The 16172-nt window shown below is 40.5% G+C and overlaps 1 protein-coding gene across 1 annotated transcript; it reads right to left on the bottom strand.

Moving 5' to 3' along the window:
* Positions 1–14848: 14848 nt before the first annotated feature.
* On the bottom strand, positions 14849–15881 carry LOC139406442 (gamma-crystallin M2-like). Its single transcript, XM_071149026.1, has 3 exons — positions 15817–15881; positions 15373–15612; positions 14849–15198 (listed from the first exon to the last, which is right to left on the bottom strand). The coding sequence occupies exons 1-3, from the start codon at positions 15847–15849 to the stop codon at positions 14923–14925; spliced, it is 549 nt and encodes a 182-aa protein (XP_071005127.1). The 5' UTR covers positions 15850–15881; the 3' UTR covers positions 14849–14922.
* Between the last annotated feature and the right edge of the window lie 291 nt (positions 15882–16172).

Below are 16172 nucleotides of genomic sequence, written 5' to 3'. Positions count from 1 at the left end.
AAATATTTAGGAATACATCTGTCAAAAAACCACTTAGTCAGACAACATTTGAATTTCTCTCCTAAAATTAAGAGAACTAAAAATATATTTAATAATTGGCTACAAAGATATCTTTCTATACTTGGGAGAGTACTTCTGTCCAAGGCAGAGTGACTGTCTCGTTTTGTGTACCCCTCATTATCGTTATGTGTAAATCCAGCTACTTGTAAAGAGATCAATAAGACCTTTCTTGACTTCATCTGGAAAAATAAGTCTCACAAATTAAAAAAACATGTTCTTTCTAACCAAAGAGCTGAAGGCGGTCTAGAAGTGTTGGACTTTGTTGACATAAATAACACTTTCAAGATAAACTGATTCAAAAAATGTTTGCTCGATCCTGATTCAATATGGTATTTCATTCCAAATAATGTGTTTAATAAATTGGGAGGTCTTCAATTTTTACTGAAATGTAATTATATTCCTGAAAGATGACCTGCTAAATTGGCTAGATTTCACCAACAAGCTTTACTGGTCTGGAAAATATGTTTCCTGCACAGTTTTTCCCCTCATAAAGCTCTTTTGTGGAATAATTCAGACATAACTGTAAGGAATAAGTAATTGTTCTACCCCAGCTGGCATGAGAGGAATATTGACTTTGTTCTTGATATTTTTGACAATAAGGGTAATATTGTCACATATGGACAATTTATAACATTGACAGAGTTTCCAATACCTTTCAGAGAGTTTATTTCTGTGATCAAAGCCGTTCCCAGTGGTCTAACTAACTTCATTTTGGGAATGATCACAAAGTTTATCCAGAACTCAGAATGGAAGGCGTGGGCTTACTTGAGAAATCTTGTTGTAATAAATATGTAAGACAAATTCTTCATTCACAAAACCAACTTACACCGAGAGGAAAGTTTTTCTGGAACATGCTTATTCCTGACATTGTCTGGAAAAATGCATGGTTAAGGCCTTTCAAATACTGTATACCAAACAAAGTTAAGAAAGTGCACTTCAAGAATGTGTATAATACTTGTATGTTTGAGGAATTTTAATTATGAGATTTCTGTTGTTTGAATTTGGTGCCCTGCAATTTCACTAGCGGAACCCCCTTACCAGAAAGGTTAAAATCCCTGCTAAAGCCTTTACTCGCCTAATAGCAGTAATAGGCACATTTCTATGGAAAAATATTAGCTATAAAAACTACAGCTGTTAAAAGCTGCTTGGCCTCCATAACCTTAAATCACATTACTGGGTAGCGCAACTTAATCACATAGCATCATTGATTCAACAACCAAAGGATTTGTCATGGCTTGAAATTGAGAGTCAATATTGTGATATGCCTTTTCATTGTTTTCTCTTTGTAGCAGACCCTATTTATATTGATAAGATTAAACAAAACCCAATTATTACTCTTACATTGAAGACATTGAGGGAAGTTCAATGCCAATAAAAACTGAGTAATGACATTTCTAGTCACTCACCTATATTTCACAACACTGCTTTTCTCCCTGCTACTATGTCCCAAGGATTTAGGGAGAGAGGTCTTTGTAGTCTCTCAACCACTTAAAGGCTCAATTGTTTAATCATTTCTCAAAATGGAGGAATTCATTATATCCCAAAAGCATTTTCAAAGGTACCTTCAAGTAAGGCCATTCATTGTTAAAAAGGGATTGTTACAAAAAGTGACTGAGCTGATTAAGCCGATTGACAAGATGATTGAATCACTTTATCAAGGGGAAAATATTGGAACCGTTTCAAATGTTTATCACTATCTTTAACATGCTAATATTATCTTTAGATAATCTTAGGAACTCATGGCAGGTTGAATTACAGGTAAAGATATCAGAGGAGAGCTGGGGGTAAATATGGAAAACCCTATATAAAGCCACTACATGTTACCAAACAAGGGAGTTTCAATTCAAAGCACTACATCGTATTTTTATGAGCCCTGATAAACATAGTAAATGAAAAAAGGAATATTGTCTACGTGTTGGAGGCAGTGTGGATAAATAGGTACATTTGAAGTCTGACATTTTCATACACCTTAGCCAAATTCAGTTTTTCACAATTCCTGACATTAAATCCTAGGAAAGATTCCCAGTCTTAGGTCAGTTAGGATCACGAATGATCACAAATGATCAAGAATGTGAAATGTCAGAATAAGCAAGAATGATTTATTTCAGCTTATATTTATTATTATCACATTCCCAGTGGGTCAGAATATTACATACACTCAATTGGTATTTGATAGCGTTGCCTTTAAATTGTTTAATAACTTGGGTCAAACGTTTCAGGTAGCCTTCCACAAGCTTCCCAAAAACGTTCCTCCTGACAGAGCTGGTGTAACTGAGTCAGGTTTGTAGGCCTCCTTGCTCACACACGCTTTTCAGTTCTGCCCACAAATTTTCTATAGGATTGAGGTCAGGGCTTTGTGATGGCCACTCCAATACCTTGACTTTGTTGTCCTTAAGCCATTTTGCCACAACTTTGGAAGTATGCTTGGCGTCATTGTCCATTTGGAAGACCCATTTGCGACCAAGCTTCATGACTGATGTCTTGAGATGTTGCTTCAATATATCCACATAATTTTCCTACCTCATGATGCCATCTATTTTGTGTAGTGCACCAGTCCCTCCTGCAGCAAAGCACTCCCACAACATGATGCTTCATCCCTGTGCTTCACGGTTGGGATGGTGTTCTTTGGCTTGCAAGCCCCCCCTTTTTCCTCCAAACATAACAACGGTCATTATGGCTAAAATGTTATATTTTTGTTTCATCAGATCAGAGTACAATATTTGTCGCCATGTGCAGTTACAAATCGTAGTCTGACTTTTTTTATGGCGGGTTTGGAGCAGTAGCTTCTTCCTTGCTGAGCGGCCTTTCGGGTTATGTTGATATAGGACTCATTTTACTGTGAATATAGATACTTTTGTACCAGTTTCCTCCAGCATCTTCACAAGGTCCTTTGCTGTTGTCCTGGGATTAATTTGCACTTTTCACACCAAAGCACGTTCATCTGTAGGAGACAGAATGCGTCTCCTTCCTGAGCGGTATGACGGCTGCGTGGTCCCATGGTGTTTACACTTGTGTACTATTGTTTGCACAGATGATCGTGGTACCTTCAGGTGTTTGAAAATTGCTCCCAAGGGTGAACCAGACTTGTGGAGGTTTACAATTTCTTTCTGAGGTCTTGGCTGATTTCTTTGATTTTCCCATGATGTCTAGCAAAGAGCCACTGAGTTTTAAGGTAGGCCTTGAAATATATCCACATGTACACCTCCAATTGAATCAAATGATGTAATTTAGCCTATCAGAAGCTTCTACAGTCATGACATCATTTTCTGGAGTTTTCCAAGCTGTTTAAAGGCACAGTCAGCTTAGTGTATGTAAACTTCTGACCCACTGGAATTGTGATACAGTGAATTATAAGTTAAATAATATTTGTCTGTAAACAATTGATGGGAAAATTTACTTGTGTCAAGCACAAAGTAGATGTCCTAACCAACTTGCCAAAACTATAGTTTGTTAATAACAATACATTTGTGGAGTGGTTGAAAAACAAGTTTTAATGACTAAAACCTAAGTGTATGTAAACGTCCGACTTCAACTGTACTTTATCACATTTATTTTGTCAATGTCCGAAAATGCAGTCTTTTTGGTCTGAAATTCTACATGTTATTCAGGTCATCACAGGTATTATTATTCCTCCAGACCCATGTCATCTTCTAGGTATTGTCCCTGTGGATACACTCCAATCCTCTCCACTTAAATTGATAGATCATCTTTTAGCAGCAGCAAGGAAATATGGAACAAAATGCTGGAACAATTAACATGCATCCTCAAAAGATATGTCGTTAGGTCTATGCAGGGAACGTGCTGACATGGAGAGAATTACATACAATCTTTCAACATAGACAGCATAGGTATGAAGGTGTCTGGTCAGAGTTCCTGACATATCGTACGGGTTATATATATATATATATATATTCTGTAATATATGGGATTTTTGTTTGTTTCTGTTGTTTTTGTGTGGCTTAATCCAAATTGTATACTTATTCAGACTCTTGAAATATTTGCTCTTTACAGCCAAAATGTTCCCTTAACTTGTGAATGTAACTCCGCTCCTTAGTAAAGACAGTAAAGATAAGTTGTGTATGGATGGTACATGTTCTTTATGTGCCCTTGAATAAAAATGTCTGTAAAAAAATATACAAGGTTAACTCAGATAGTCAGCGTTTTGTTATTTATCTGTTGTAATGCTTGGGATTTGAAGCTGTTCAAGAGCCTGTTAAAGACAGACTTGATACACTTCTAACTCTTGCCTTGCGGCAGCAGAGGAAAATGTCTATCGCTTGGGTTGTTGGAATCTTTGACAATCCAGTTGCAGAGGGGTGTTCAGACCCAGAGTCCTAAGCTTGGTGACGAGCTTGGAGGGGACAATGTTGTTGAACGCTGAGCTCTATGAGAATGAACAGGGCTACATTAGAGAATACAACTTCACAGATGCTATATACTGTATCTCATGGCTAAACAGATGGCCCTATCATCTCAATGGCAGTATTTTCAAAGAAAATTTTAAAATTAGTCTCGGAATCGTTTCTCATTTAGCTGTGTTCTGCTACAGTAATGCAAATCTGTTCATTCTTATTTCCATTTCCTATTTTACGTGGCAGTCTTGGAATATATTATTGATGTATAACAAGCATGAAGAATATGATAATCAAATATATCATTGAACAGCTGCCTTCTAGGCATGTGAGGATGTGAGGTGCATAAAGAGATGGTTGGTTAAGTATTAAACAAAGATAACTGCTGTTGTGCGATTTGTTGCTGTACAGAACAAAACAGAACTAAGATAGTCCATACAAAAACTCTCATTATTTCACTATCTGTTGTTATTCTGTGACAGTTCATACTGGGCAGGTGGGAAAAGAAAATCAATCATCTCGTGGATATTAGTAATCTTGTCTCTTAGTAGCCAGTAACCTGAGGCAATGTTGGCATCATCACCTGTTCAAACCTAGTCATCTCCACCGCATCTCAGGGATTGGCTCTATCGATCAATATCTGGCTTGAGCTGGAGGCAAACACCTCGCTCCAGCCATATCTTATACACTGTGACAGTTTACAGGTTTCACAGTATTGTAGATGCCATTCAATAATCCAACAAAATGCAGCTGTAAACATGGCACGGCACCTGCTATTTTATTGTTCTACAAATCATTGTACAAGACTATGTATACAAAAGTATGTGGACACCCCTTCAAATTAGTGGATTTGGCTATTTTCAGCCACACAAGTGTATAAAATCGAGCACACAGCCATGTAATCTTCATAGGCAAACATTGGCAGAAGAATGGCAACATGGCCCCTCCATAGGATGCCAACTTTCCAACAAGTCAGTTTGTCCAATTTCTGCACTGCTAGAGCTGCCTCGGTCAACTGGAATTTCTGTTATTGTGAAGTGGACACGTTTAGGAGCAACAACTGCTCAGCCGCTAAGTGGTAGACCACACAAGCTCACAGAGTGGGACCGTCCGAGTGCTGAAGCCCGTAGCTGGTAAAAATCGTCTCTCCTCGGTTGCAACACTCACTACCGGGTTCCAAACTACCTCTGGAAGCAACATCAGCACAATAACTATTTGTCGGGAGCTTCATGAAATGGGTTTCCATGGCGAGCAGTCGCTTAAAAGCATAAGATCACCATGCGCAAATGCCAAGCATCGTCTGGAGTTGCGTAAAGTTCGCTGGCATTGGACTCGGAATCACTCCTCACCATCTGGCAGTCGGGCTGACAAATCTGGGTTTGGCGGATGCCAGGAGAACGCTACCTGCCTGAATGCATAGTGTCAACATTAAAGTTAGCTGGAGGAGGAATAATGATCTGGGGCTGTTTTACATGGTTCAGACTAAACCCCTTTGTTCCAGTGAAGGGAAATCTTAACCCTACAGCATAAAAGTACATTATAGATGATTCTGGGCACCCAACTTTGTGGCAACAGTTTGTGGCAACCTTTCCTGTTTCAGCATGACAATGCCCCCGTGCACAAAGCGAGGTTCATACAGAAATGGTTTGTCGAGAGCAGTGAACTTGACTGGCCCGCACAGAGCCCTGACCTCAACCCCATCAAACACTTTTGGGATGAATTGGAACGCCAACTGCGAGCCATGCCTAATCACGCAACATCAGTGGACAAGCTCACTAATGTTCTTGAGGCTGAGTGGAAGCAAGATCCAGCAGCAACGTTCCAACATCTAGTGGAAAGCCTTCACAGAAGAGTGGAGGCTGTTATAGCTCCTACACCCAAATCCAGATAGCTGATGTTCTGAAAGAGCTGTAAAATCTGGATCCCTACAAATCAGCCGGGCTAGACAATCTGGATCCTCTATTTCAAAAAATGTCTGCCAAAATTGTTGCAACCCCTATTACTAGCCTGTTCAACATCTCTTTCGTATCGTCTGAGATTCCCAAAGATTGGAAAGCTGCCGCGATCATCCCCCTCTTCAAAGGGGGAGACACTCTAGACCCAAACTGCTACAGACCTATATTTATCCTACCCTGCCTTTATAAGGTTTCGAAAGTCGAGTTAACAAACAGATTACCGACCATTTTGAATAACACCGTATCTTCTCCACTATGCAATCTGGTTTCAGAACTGGTCATGGGTGCACCTCAGCCACTCTCAAGGTCCTAAATGACATCATAACCGCCATAGATAAGAGACATTACTGTGCAGCGACAGAGAGTGATTACTTCCTCGACCTGGCCAAGGCTTTCGACTCTGTCAATCACCACATTCTTATCGGCAGACTAAACAGCCTTGGTTTCTCATATGACTTCCTCGCCTGGTTCACCAACTACTTCTCTGATATAGTTCAGTGTGTCAAATCGGAGGGCCTGTTGTCTGGACCTCTGGCAGTCTCTATGGGGGTGCCACAGGGTTCAATTCTTGGGCCGACTCTCTTCTCTGTATACAACATTGATGTTGCTCTTGCTGCTGGTGATTCTTTGATCCACCTCTACGCAGACGACACCATTCTGTATACTTCTGGCCCTTCTTTGGACACTGTGTTAACTAACCTCCAGACGAGCTTCAATGCAATACAACTCTCCTTCCATTGTCTCCAACTGCTCTTAAATGCAAGTAAAACTAAATGCATGCTCTTCAACCGATCGCTGACCGCACCTGCCCACCCGCCCAGCATCACTGCTCTGGTGTTATGACTTGGGTACATTTTGAATTTATTAAATGAACACAAAAAAACAATGAAGATAAACGACACGTAAAGTATTGTAGCTCTAAACCAGCAACTAACAAAAACAAGATCCCACAACAGAAAGTGGGAAAAAGGGCTGCCTAAGTATGATTCCCAATCAGAGACAACGATAGACAGCTGTCTCTGATTGGGAACCAAACAAAGAAATAGACAACATAGAATGCCCACCCCAAATCACATCCTGACCTAACCAAATAGAGAAATAAAATGGCTTTCTAAGGTCAGGGCGTGACATTTGGACGGTTCTGACTTAGAATATGTGGACAACTACAAATACCTAGGTGTCTGGTTAGACTGTAAACACTCCTTCCTGAATCACATTAAGCATCTCCAATCCAAAATTAAATCTAGAATCTGCTTCCTGTTCGCAGCAAAGCATCCTTCGCTCATGCTGCCAAACATACCCTCGTAAAACTGACCATCCTACCGATCCTCGACTTCGGCGATGTCATTTACAAAATAGCCTCCAACACTCCACTCAACAACTTCTATCACAGTGCCATCCGTTTTGTCACCAAAGCCCCGTATACTACCCACCATTGCAACCTGTACTCTCTCGTTGGCTGGCCCTCGCTTCATACCTGTCGCCAAACCCACTGGCTCCAGGTCATCTGCAAGTCTCTGCTAGATAAAGCCCCGCCTTACTGGTCACTATAGCAACACCCACTCGTAGCACGTGCTCCAGCAGGTATATCTCACTAGTCACCCCGAAAGCCAATTCCTCCTTTGGCCGCCTTTCCTTCCAGTTCTCTGCTGCCAATGACTGGAAAAACTGCAAAAATCACTGAAGCTGGAGACTCATATCTCCCTCACTAGCTTTAAGCACCAGCTGTCAGAGCAGCTCACAGATCACTGCACCTGTACATAGCCCATCTGTAAATAGCCCTTCCAACTACCTCATACCCATACTGGATGTATTTATTTATCTTGCTCCTTTGCACTAACTCTACTTCCACATTCATCTTCTGCACATTGTTCACGACAGTGAATGGTATATTGCAATTACGTCGCCACAATGGCCTATTTATTGCTTTATTGCCTTATCTCCCTTATGCTACCTCATTTGCACACACTGTATATATACTTTTTTTCAACTGTATTATTATTTATTTATTATTATTTCAACTGTATTATTTCCTGTTTGTTTGTTCCATGTGTAACTCTGTGTTGTTGTATGTGTCGAACTGCTTTGCTTTATTCTTGGCCAGGTGGCAGTTGTAAATGAGAACTTGTTCTCAACTAGCCTACCTGGTTAAATAAAGGTGGAAAAAATATATAATTTTTTGGGGGAATGAAATGTTCGACGAGCAGGTGTCCACATACTTTTGGTCATGTAGTGTAGCTTCGACAACCTAAAATGCAATGCAATTTGTAAAGTACTAACACTTAAAAAATATGCATAATTACAAGTCAACTATTATTGAACTACTTCTACCAATCATCAATTTATGTCATCCTGATATATGAAAAAATATATATTTATTTGATCTTCCTCATCACCTAAGGACACTGCATTGGGAATCCAGCATTTTTTAGCCTGGGAGAAGAAGCTAAGGAACGAGTTAGGGTAGAAAATAGAGAGCTAGGCTGCTGAGGGCCCAGAGAGGGAGAGGGGAAGGCTGTATCTGCCTTGTTGCCCTGGAGATTCATTACCTTCCTCATCAATCATCTTGGGCTGATGAAATTGTTCCTTCCCAAAGCGCCTCCTCTGGCCCAGATGAGTGGGGCATAAATCCTGCAGTCAGGTCGCAGTAATAGAAATGGAGGTGGATTATATGGTATGGTATATACTATATTGTATGGTATATATTATATGGTATATACTATATAATTTTGTATGGTATATAATATACACTGCTCAAAAAAATAAAGGGAACACTTAAACAACACAATGTAACTCCAAGTCAATCACACTTCTGTAAAATCAAACTGTCGACTTAGGAAGAAACACTGATTGACAATACATTTCACATGCTGTTGTGCAAATGGAATAGACAACAGGTGGAAATTATAGGCAATTAGCAAGACACCCCCAATAAAGGAGTGGTTCTGCAGGTGGTGACCAGACCACTTCTCAGTTCCTATGCTTCCTGGCTGATGTTTTGGTCACTTTTTAATGCTAGTGGTGCTTTCACTCTAGTGGTAGCATGAGACGGAGTCTACAACCCACACAAGTGGCTCAGGTAGAGCAGCTCATCCAGGATGGGACATCAATGCGAGCTGTGGCAAGAAGGTTTGCTGTGTCTGTCAGCGTAGTGTCCAGAGCATGGAGGCGCTACCAGGAGACAGGCCAGTACATCAGGAGATGTGGAGGAGTCCGTAGGAGGGCAACAACCCAGCAGCAGGACTGCTACCTCCGCCTTTGTGCAAGGAGAGGCAGGAGGAGCACTGCCAGAGCCCTGCAAAATGACCTCCAGCAGGCCACAAATGTGCATGTGTCTGCTCAAACGGTCAGAAACAGACTCCATGAGGGTGGTATGAGGGCCCGACGTCCACAGGTGGGGGTTGTGCTTACAGCCCAACACTGTGCAGGACGTTTTTCATTTGCCAGAGAACACCAAGATTGGCAACATCGCCACTGGCGCCCTGTGCTCATGTGACAGTCTGGAGACGCCGTGGAGAACATTCTGCTGCCTGCAACATCCTCCAGCATGACCGGTTTGGCGGTGGGTCAGTCATGGTGTGGGGTGGGATTTCTTTGGGGGGCCGCACAGCCCTCCATGTGCTCGCCAGAAGAAGCCTGGCTGCCATTAGGTACCGAGATGAGATCCCCAGACCCCTTGTGAGACCATATGCTGGTGCGGTTGGCCCTAGGTTCCTCCTAATGCAAGACAAGGCTAGACCTCATGTGGCTGGGGTGTTTCAGCAGTTCCTGCAAGAGGAAGGCATTGATGCTATGGACTGGCCCGCCCGTTCCCCAGACCTGAATTCAATTGAGCACATCTGGGATATCATGTCTCGCTCCATCCACCAACGCCACGTTGCACCACAGACTGTCCAGGAGTTGGCGGATGCTTTAGTCCAGGTCTGGGAGGAGATCCCTCAGGAGACCATCCGCCATCTCATCAGGAGCATGCCCAGGCGTTGTATGGAGGTCATATAGGCACGTGGAGGACACACATACACTACTGAGCCTCATTTTGACTTGTTTTAAGGACATTACATCAAAGTTTGATCAGCCTGTAGTGTGGTTTTCCACTTTAATTTTGAGTGACTCCAAATCCAGACCTCCATGGGTTGATAAATTTGATTTCCATTGATAATTTTTGTGTGATTTTGTTGTCAGCACATTCAACTATGTAAAGAAAAAAGTATTTAATAAGAATATTTAATTCATTCAGATCTAGGATGTGTTATTTTAGTGTTCCCTTTATTTTTTTGAGCAGTGTATATTATATTATATGGTATATAATATATATTTTTATATGGTATATCATATAAACAGGGAGGTTCGAGCCCTGAATGCTGATAGGCTGACAGCCATGGTATATCAATCCGTATACCATGGGTACAAAACATGTATTTTTACTGCTCTAATTACGTTGGTAACCAGTTTATAATAGCAATAAAGCACCTCAGGGGTTTGTGATATATGGCCAATATACCCCGGCTAAGAACAGCCCTTGGTCGTGGTATATTGGCCATATACCACACCTCCTCAGGCCTTATTGCTTAATTATATTATATGGTATGGAATGTAATATATAATATTACATGATACAAATGAATTGTCACCTCCACATGCAGTATTTTTGCTCATCTTCCAGAGGCAGTGGAGCATGGGAAAATGTACCTTGATGTCTAGGTTGTGTTTCAAGCCGTGCCCTAGAATATACAGTACCACACTTTAGATTGTAGATTTGATTTATAGCATGGGTTGTTCCACACCCACTTGGTTGATTATCAAATTAACTTAATAAATATCTTATACGCGTACAGTAACAATATACACCACATGGTAAAAAGTATGTGGATACCTGCTCGTTGAACATCTCATTCCAAAATCATGGGCTTTAATATGGAGTTGGTCCCCCTTTGCTGCTATAACAGCCTCCACTCTTCTAGGAAGGCTTTGTGCTAGACGTTAGAAAGTTGCTGGGGGCCTTGCTTCCATTCAGACACACAATAATTATTTTTTATTTTTGTATTTTCTAATTTCAGCTTTATTTAACCAGGTAGGCAAGTTGAGAACAAGTTCTCATTTACAATTGCGACCTGGCCAAGATAAAGCAAAGCAGTTCGACACATACAACAACACAGAGTTACACATGGAGTAAAACAAACATACAGTCAATAATACAGTAGAAAAATAAGTCTATATACAATGTGAGCAAATGAGGTGAGATAAGGGAGGTAAAGGCAAAAAAAAGGCCCTGGTGGCGAAGTAAATACAATATAGCAATTTACTTGAGTAACTTTCTACTAAGGTATCTATAATTTTACTCAAGTATGACAATTGGGTACTTTCACACCACTGCCATTTTACAATAACAGCACTCACAGTTGACCGGGGCAGCTCAAGCAGTGCAGAAATTTGACGAACTGACTTGTTGGAAAGATGCCATTCTATGAGGGTGCCACGTTGAAAGTCACTGAGCCCTTCAGGCCATTACACTGCTAATGTTTGTCTATAGAGATTGCCTGGCTGTGTACTCGATTTTATGCCCCTGTCAGCAACGGGTGTGACTGAAATAGCCAAATCCACTAATTTAAAAAGGTGTCCACATACTTCTGGCCATGTTGTGTATCATTCATCGTGCTGGCATTGTCTCAGTCTGCAGTGAAGTATAACTAACGTAGGTCCTTATCAGCATCAAGGGCAAATCCTCATAACTTTACAGAATCTTTGACTCAGTGCGTTTATTTGATGGATTACATGTAAGCCTGACCTTCTTCCTTGGTCCCATCTGCACCTATTAAACCTGTTAAGAAAACACACAGACATCTATATTGCCTGTCATGAAAAGAGACCCCAACAACTCTATCTCTCAAGATATCGATCCACTTCAGGCTCTTGTCCACTGATATCACCACACAGCCTGACCCTATCCCAACCCTCCGTTTCCACACAGATTGACCTTTGACCCTGACATGGCTCCAGGCCACTGACTGAAGACACTGATCTAGGACATGATGTTTGACTGCGTACAAGGCTCCCTTCACCACCACTACTCATATTCATGTAATGCAGAGGTGCACAGGTCTCAGTGTCTGCTAGTTTCTGCCCTTTTTAGCACTGATTTATACCAGGGAAAACAGGTTAGTTGTATATCTGTCCAATCATTCATACACATCAAATTCTCCAGTGTTAAAACAACACTGACAGTGTTCATTGTGCCAGTGTCTATACAGGTCTACACTTTTCAGTGTTAAATTGACAGTGCTTAGTGCTGACACTGTTACACCTTGTCCAAGTTAGGAAATTAACACTTGTATTGTTACACAACAACACTTCATATATAATTTTTTAACCATTACACAAAAAGGTCTATATTTCTTGACAAGGTCACTAATTTTATAAGCCTTTAAACATCCACTTATATAAGCATTGATCAAGACTACAGGACTAGCAGTTAACAGCCTCAACATAACCATATACTAGTTCAACTGATACAACAATTCCACTCACGGGTGGCCAAAATAAACTAATTGAAAACCACACCCCTACAAAGCCACGCCTCCAATATAAATTGCCAGTGTGCCTTGGCGTTTTGAAGAGAATTGTACCACCCAGGACTGTATTTGTTAGGGACAGAGACATGCTTATTGAATTCAATCAGCTGCAGGTTTAAGGACTTCATCTAGTGAGTTCCTGGGAATATATTCAAGAAACTCTTTAGGACAATAATATTAAATAAATCATAAGGTCTTAAACAGTGACTTTTACAGGACACTTTAGTCCTGTAAGTCACTACACACTGGTTTGCAAAGTGAAATTCCTGTTGGAATCCAGGCAGAGACAGGACATCCAACAGTTGGAATTGTATTCATCTGCAACTTGCTTTCAGAACAACTGACAGAATTAGGAACAACATGATGGCACTACATAAACAATTTAAACTGGAACAACCATTTCAGTAACGGGTGCAATAAATCAAACTAACTGAGTGGATTCGTTTTGAAAAATGAATGTTTTTATCTGTGCGTTGCAAAAGATTAATCAATCAATCAATGTACATGCAAAAACACAGATATTAAAAACCATCCTAAAAATGTCTACTTGCAGTAGAGCATGCTGGGAATTCTGATAATGATGGGGCTGTGGTTTTAATTGTAATGTATTACTCTCCGCATAGTAAAACTGACACAATCACTCTCACACTCAACATTGGTTATTAACACCAACACTGGGGTTATTTTACACCACTGAGTGTTAATTTAACACTTATAGAGTTAATTTAACACCTGAAACAACACTAGAAATGTAACACTGAAAATCAACACTAGGTAATATTGTCCAATTTGCTATTTAAATATTGCTTATTTAACAGCATACGTTTTCTATTCAAAGTTGGAATTTCTGAGTCCGTTTATGGGTTTATGCAAAATATGTAAATGTCTTTCCTCTCAGTTTGGTTTAGAATCTGCCATGTTGAGTAGCTTATGTTAATTATCTTTGTTAAATTACATTTATATTCTTTGAGATGATAATGGTATTACAGCTTTTCTCAATTGCTAAAACACTAAAACCCATTGGCTGAACAAAGTTCTCAGTTGCCTGGACTCATTTAGCTAATTATGCAGTCTGTTGTCAATACCTTAAACCATTTCACATGGTAAAACACAATTTGCAGATCTCACTTAGACTTTTCAGCAAAACTCTAAACACATTCTCTTTCTCAAAACACATGCTGCACTCTAATGCACATGTCATCCATACTTGTAAACACAAGTGGCAACAATCAAATACAAATAGAGAACATATGTCATTGTTTGAACACAACCACTCAAAATTGATTTAACCTGTTTCAAATGATGCGACACAACCAATATAAAACAGTTCAGAGAGCAAACAGGTTGTTGAAGGTGGGAAGGAGAAAGTCTGAGAATGGATAGAAGAAACCATGTGAGAGGACATGGGGGAGGAGGAGGGCAAGAAAGAGAAAGAGGAAGAGGAAAAACAAAATTGCAAAGAGCAAAGCAGAGTAGTAATTTCTGAACAATTTTGAGCTATTATGATAGAACATATTTTCGTTCATCAAAAGACAATGATGGAAAAATTAGAATATTATTTTAGATTAAAAATGTACTTCTCCCTGAGAATTGTATGTTTTGAACAATGTGTTTTCTATTTTGCGGTGTATTGTTTACTGAATGCTTGAGAGTGTATATCATTTTGATCACTTTGTTTATGATTTGAGAGCCGTGTTTGATTTTGAACACAGTTAAAACTGTTTTGAGGCGAATGTTTCATTTTGCAAGAGGAGTCAGAGGTTATGTAAATAGTGCTTGAAGATGAGGTTTTGTTTTTAATGTTTTCAGGAAATGGAGCAAGGTTTCAGAAATTGTGTTTTAGCATTTGAGAAAAACTGCAAAAACATTGAATTGTTGAGAATGACATGGGTTCAGGTTAACTGTAAAAAAGCCATTTGCAAGTTGTCCTTTTTTTCAATGTTTTTATTCACTGGCTTCTTGTATTTACATCAGTAAAAGCTATATCTAATAACATGACTCGTTGATACGTCTCATGCTCATGAACCTCATGCCCATGCCCATCTGGTTAAAGTTTCTGTACTCTCCAGGCCTCATGTACATCATCCTGCCTCTGTACTGGGGCTGCTCATACATGAGCCAGTGGCCGTCCATAACGTTGCAGGACATGCAGTTGTTCATGCGGTAACGATCCATGATGCTGTCACAGTCGTCCATCATCTCGTGCATCTGACCTCCAAAGTTCTCCCTCTCGTAGATCCTCATCCTGAAAGATCCTCTGTGCTGTAACATGATGAACAACATGTTTTAGGGAGAAATTGTGAACTGTAATGCTAAATGTATCATGCACGTATAGAAGATCGTAGTCATACTGACTAATGGGCATAGGTGTATGTTGTACAACAACAAAGAAGACTACGCGGTAACTAACAAATCTGTGTGTGTTAGTAGGTTTACCATGGGGATCATGCGGCAGGACCTGATGTCGGTCATTCCCATCATGCGCTGGAAGTCAGAATACTCTCCCCTCTTCATGAACCACTGGTTTCCCATGTAGTTGGAGCGGTCGTACACCATGAAGCAGCCACTCTCAACCCTGCAGGACTGGCAGCGGCTCAGGTAGGAGGACATGTCAGGGCAGTCGCTGCTGCACTCATAGGAACGACCCTGGAAGTTCCTGTCCTCGTAGAAGGTGATCTGAAAATAAGCAATAATCATTTCTATTCACCATTCAAACATACAAAAACACATTGCTACATGTTGGGCCTTGCCCAATCCCATTGACAATCAGCTTTTTGGGATTAGGGTTGCCTTGTACTCTGACACTAGAGTACTAAAGTGCACTCAGTGTAACAAGCTAGGAACATTTCTATGAATAAATACGCTAAATATAATACTTACTCTGCTGTTCATGTTCATGCCGGTGGAGGTCATTTTGTCTCTCTGTGCTGCTGCTGCTCTTGCTGGGGAACTGTTATCCTACTGGTTTAAAACCTTTCTTTTTATACCTGTGAACCCCATTGTACTAACCCCTGACTCAGCAACATGGAATAGAGGGCCATAGAGCACTGAGGTCTGTCCACATGTCCAGGGACACGGGTCTCTCAAAAGAACAAAGTATTGTAACAATGAGCCTTTGTGAAAGGGTTTTAACAATAAAAAATCACACCTTCGCAATTGTAAAGTGTGCATTTTGTTGATCTCACAATACCTTTCTAAATGTAAGATTTTCCCCTTAGTATTTTACAATTGGAAAT

Source organism: Oncorhynchus clarkii, chromosome 4 (assembly GCF_045791955.1).
Source record: "Oncorhynchus clarkii lewisi isolate Uvic-CL-2024 chromosome 4, UVic_Ocla_1.0, whole genome shotgun sequence".
In the NCBI taxonomy this organism is placed as follows: domain Eukaryota; kingdom Metazoa; phylum Chordata; class Actinopteri; order Salmoniformes; family Salmonidae; genus Oncorhynchus; species Oncorhynchus clarkii.
Note: the sequence above shows the minus strand (reverse complement) of the source record. Positions and strands in the feature narration are given on the sequence as shown.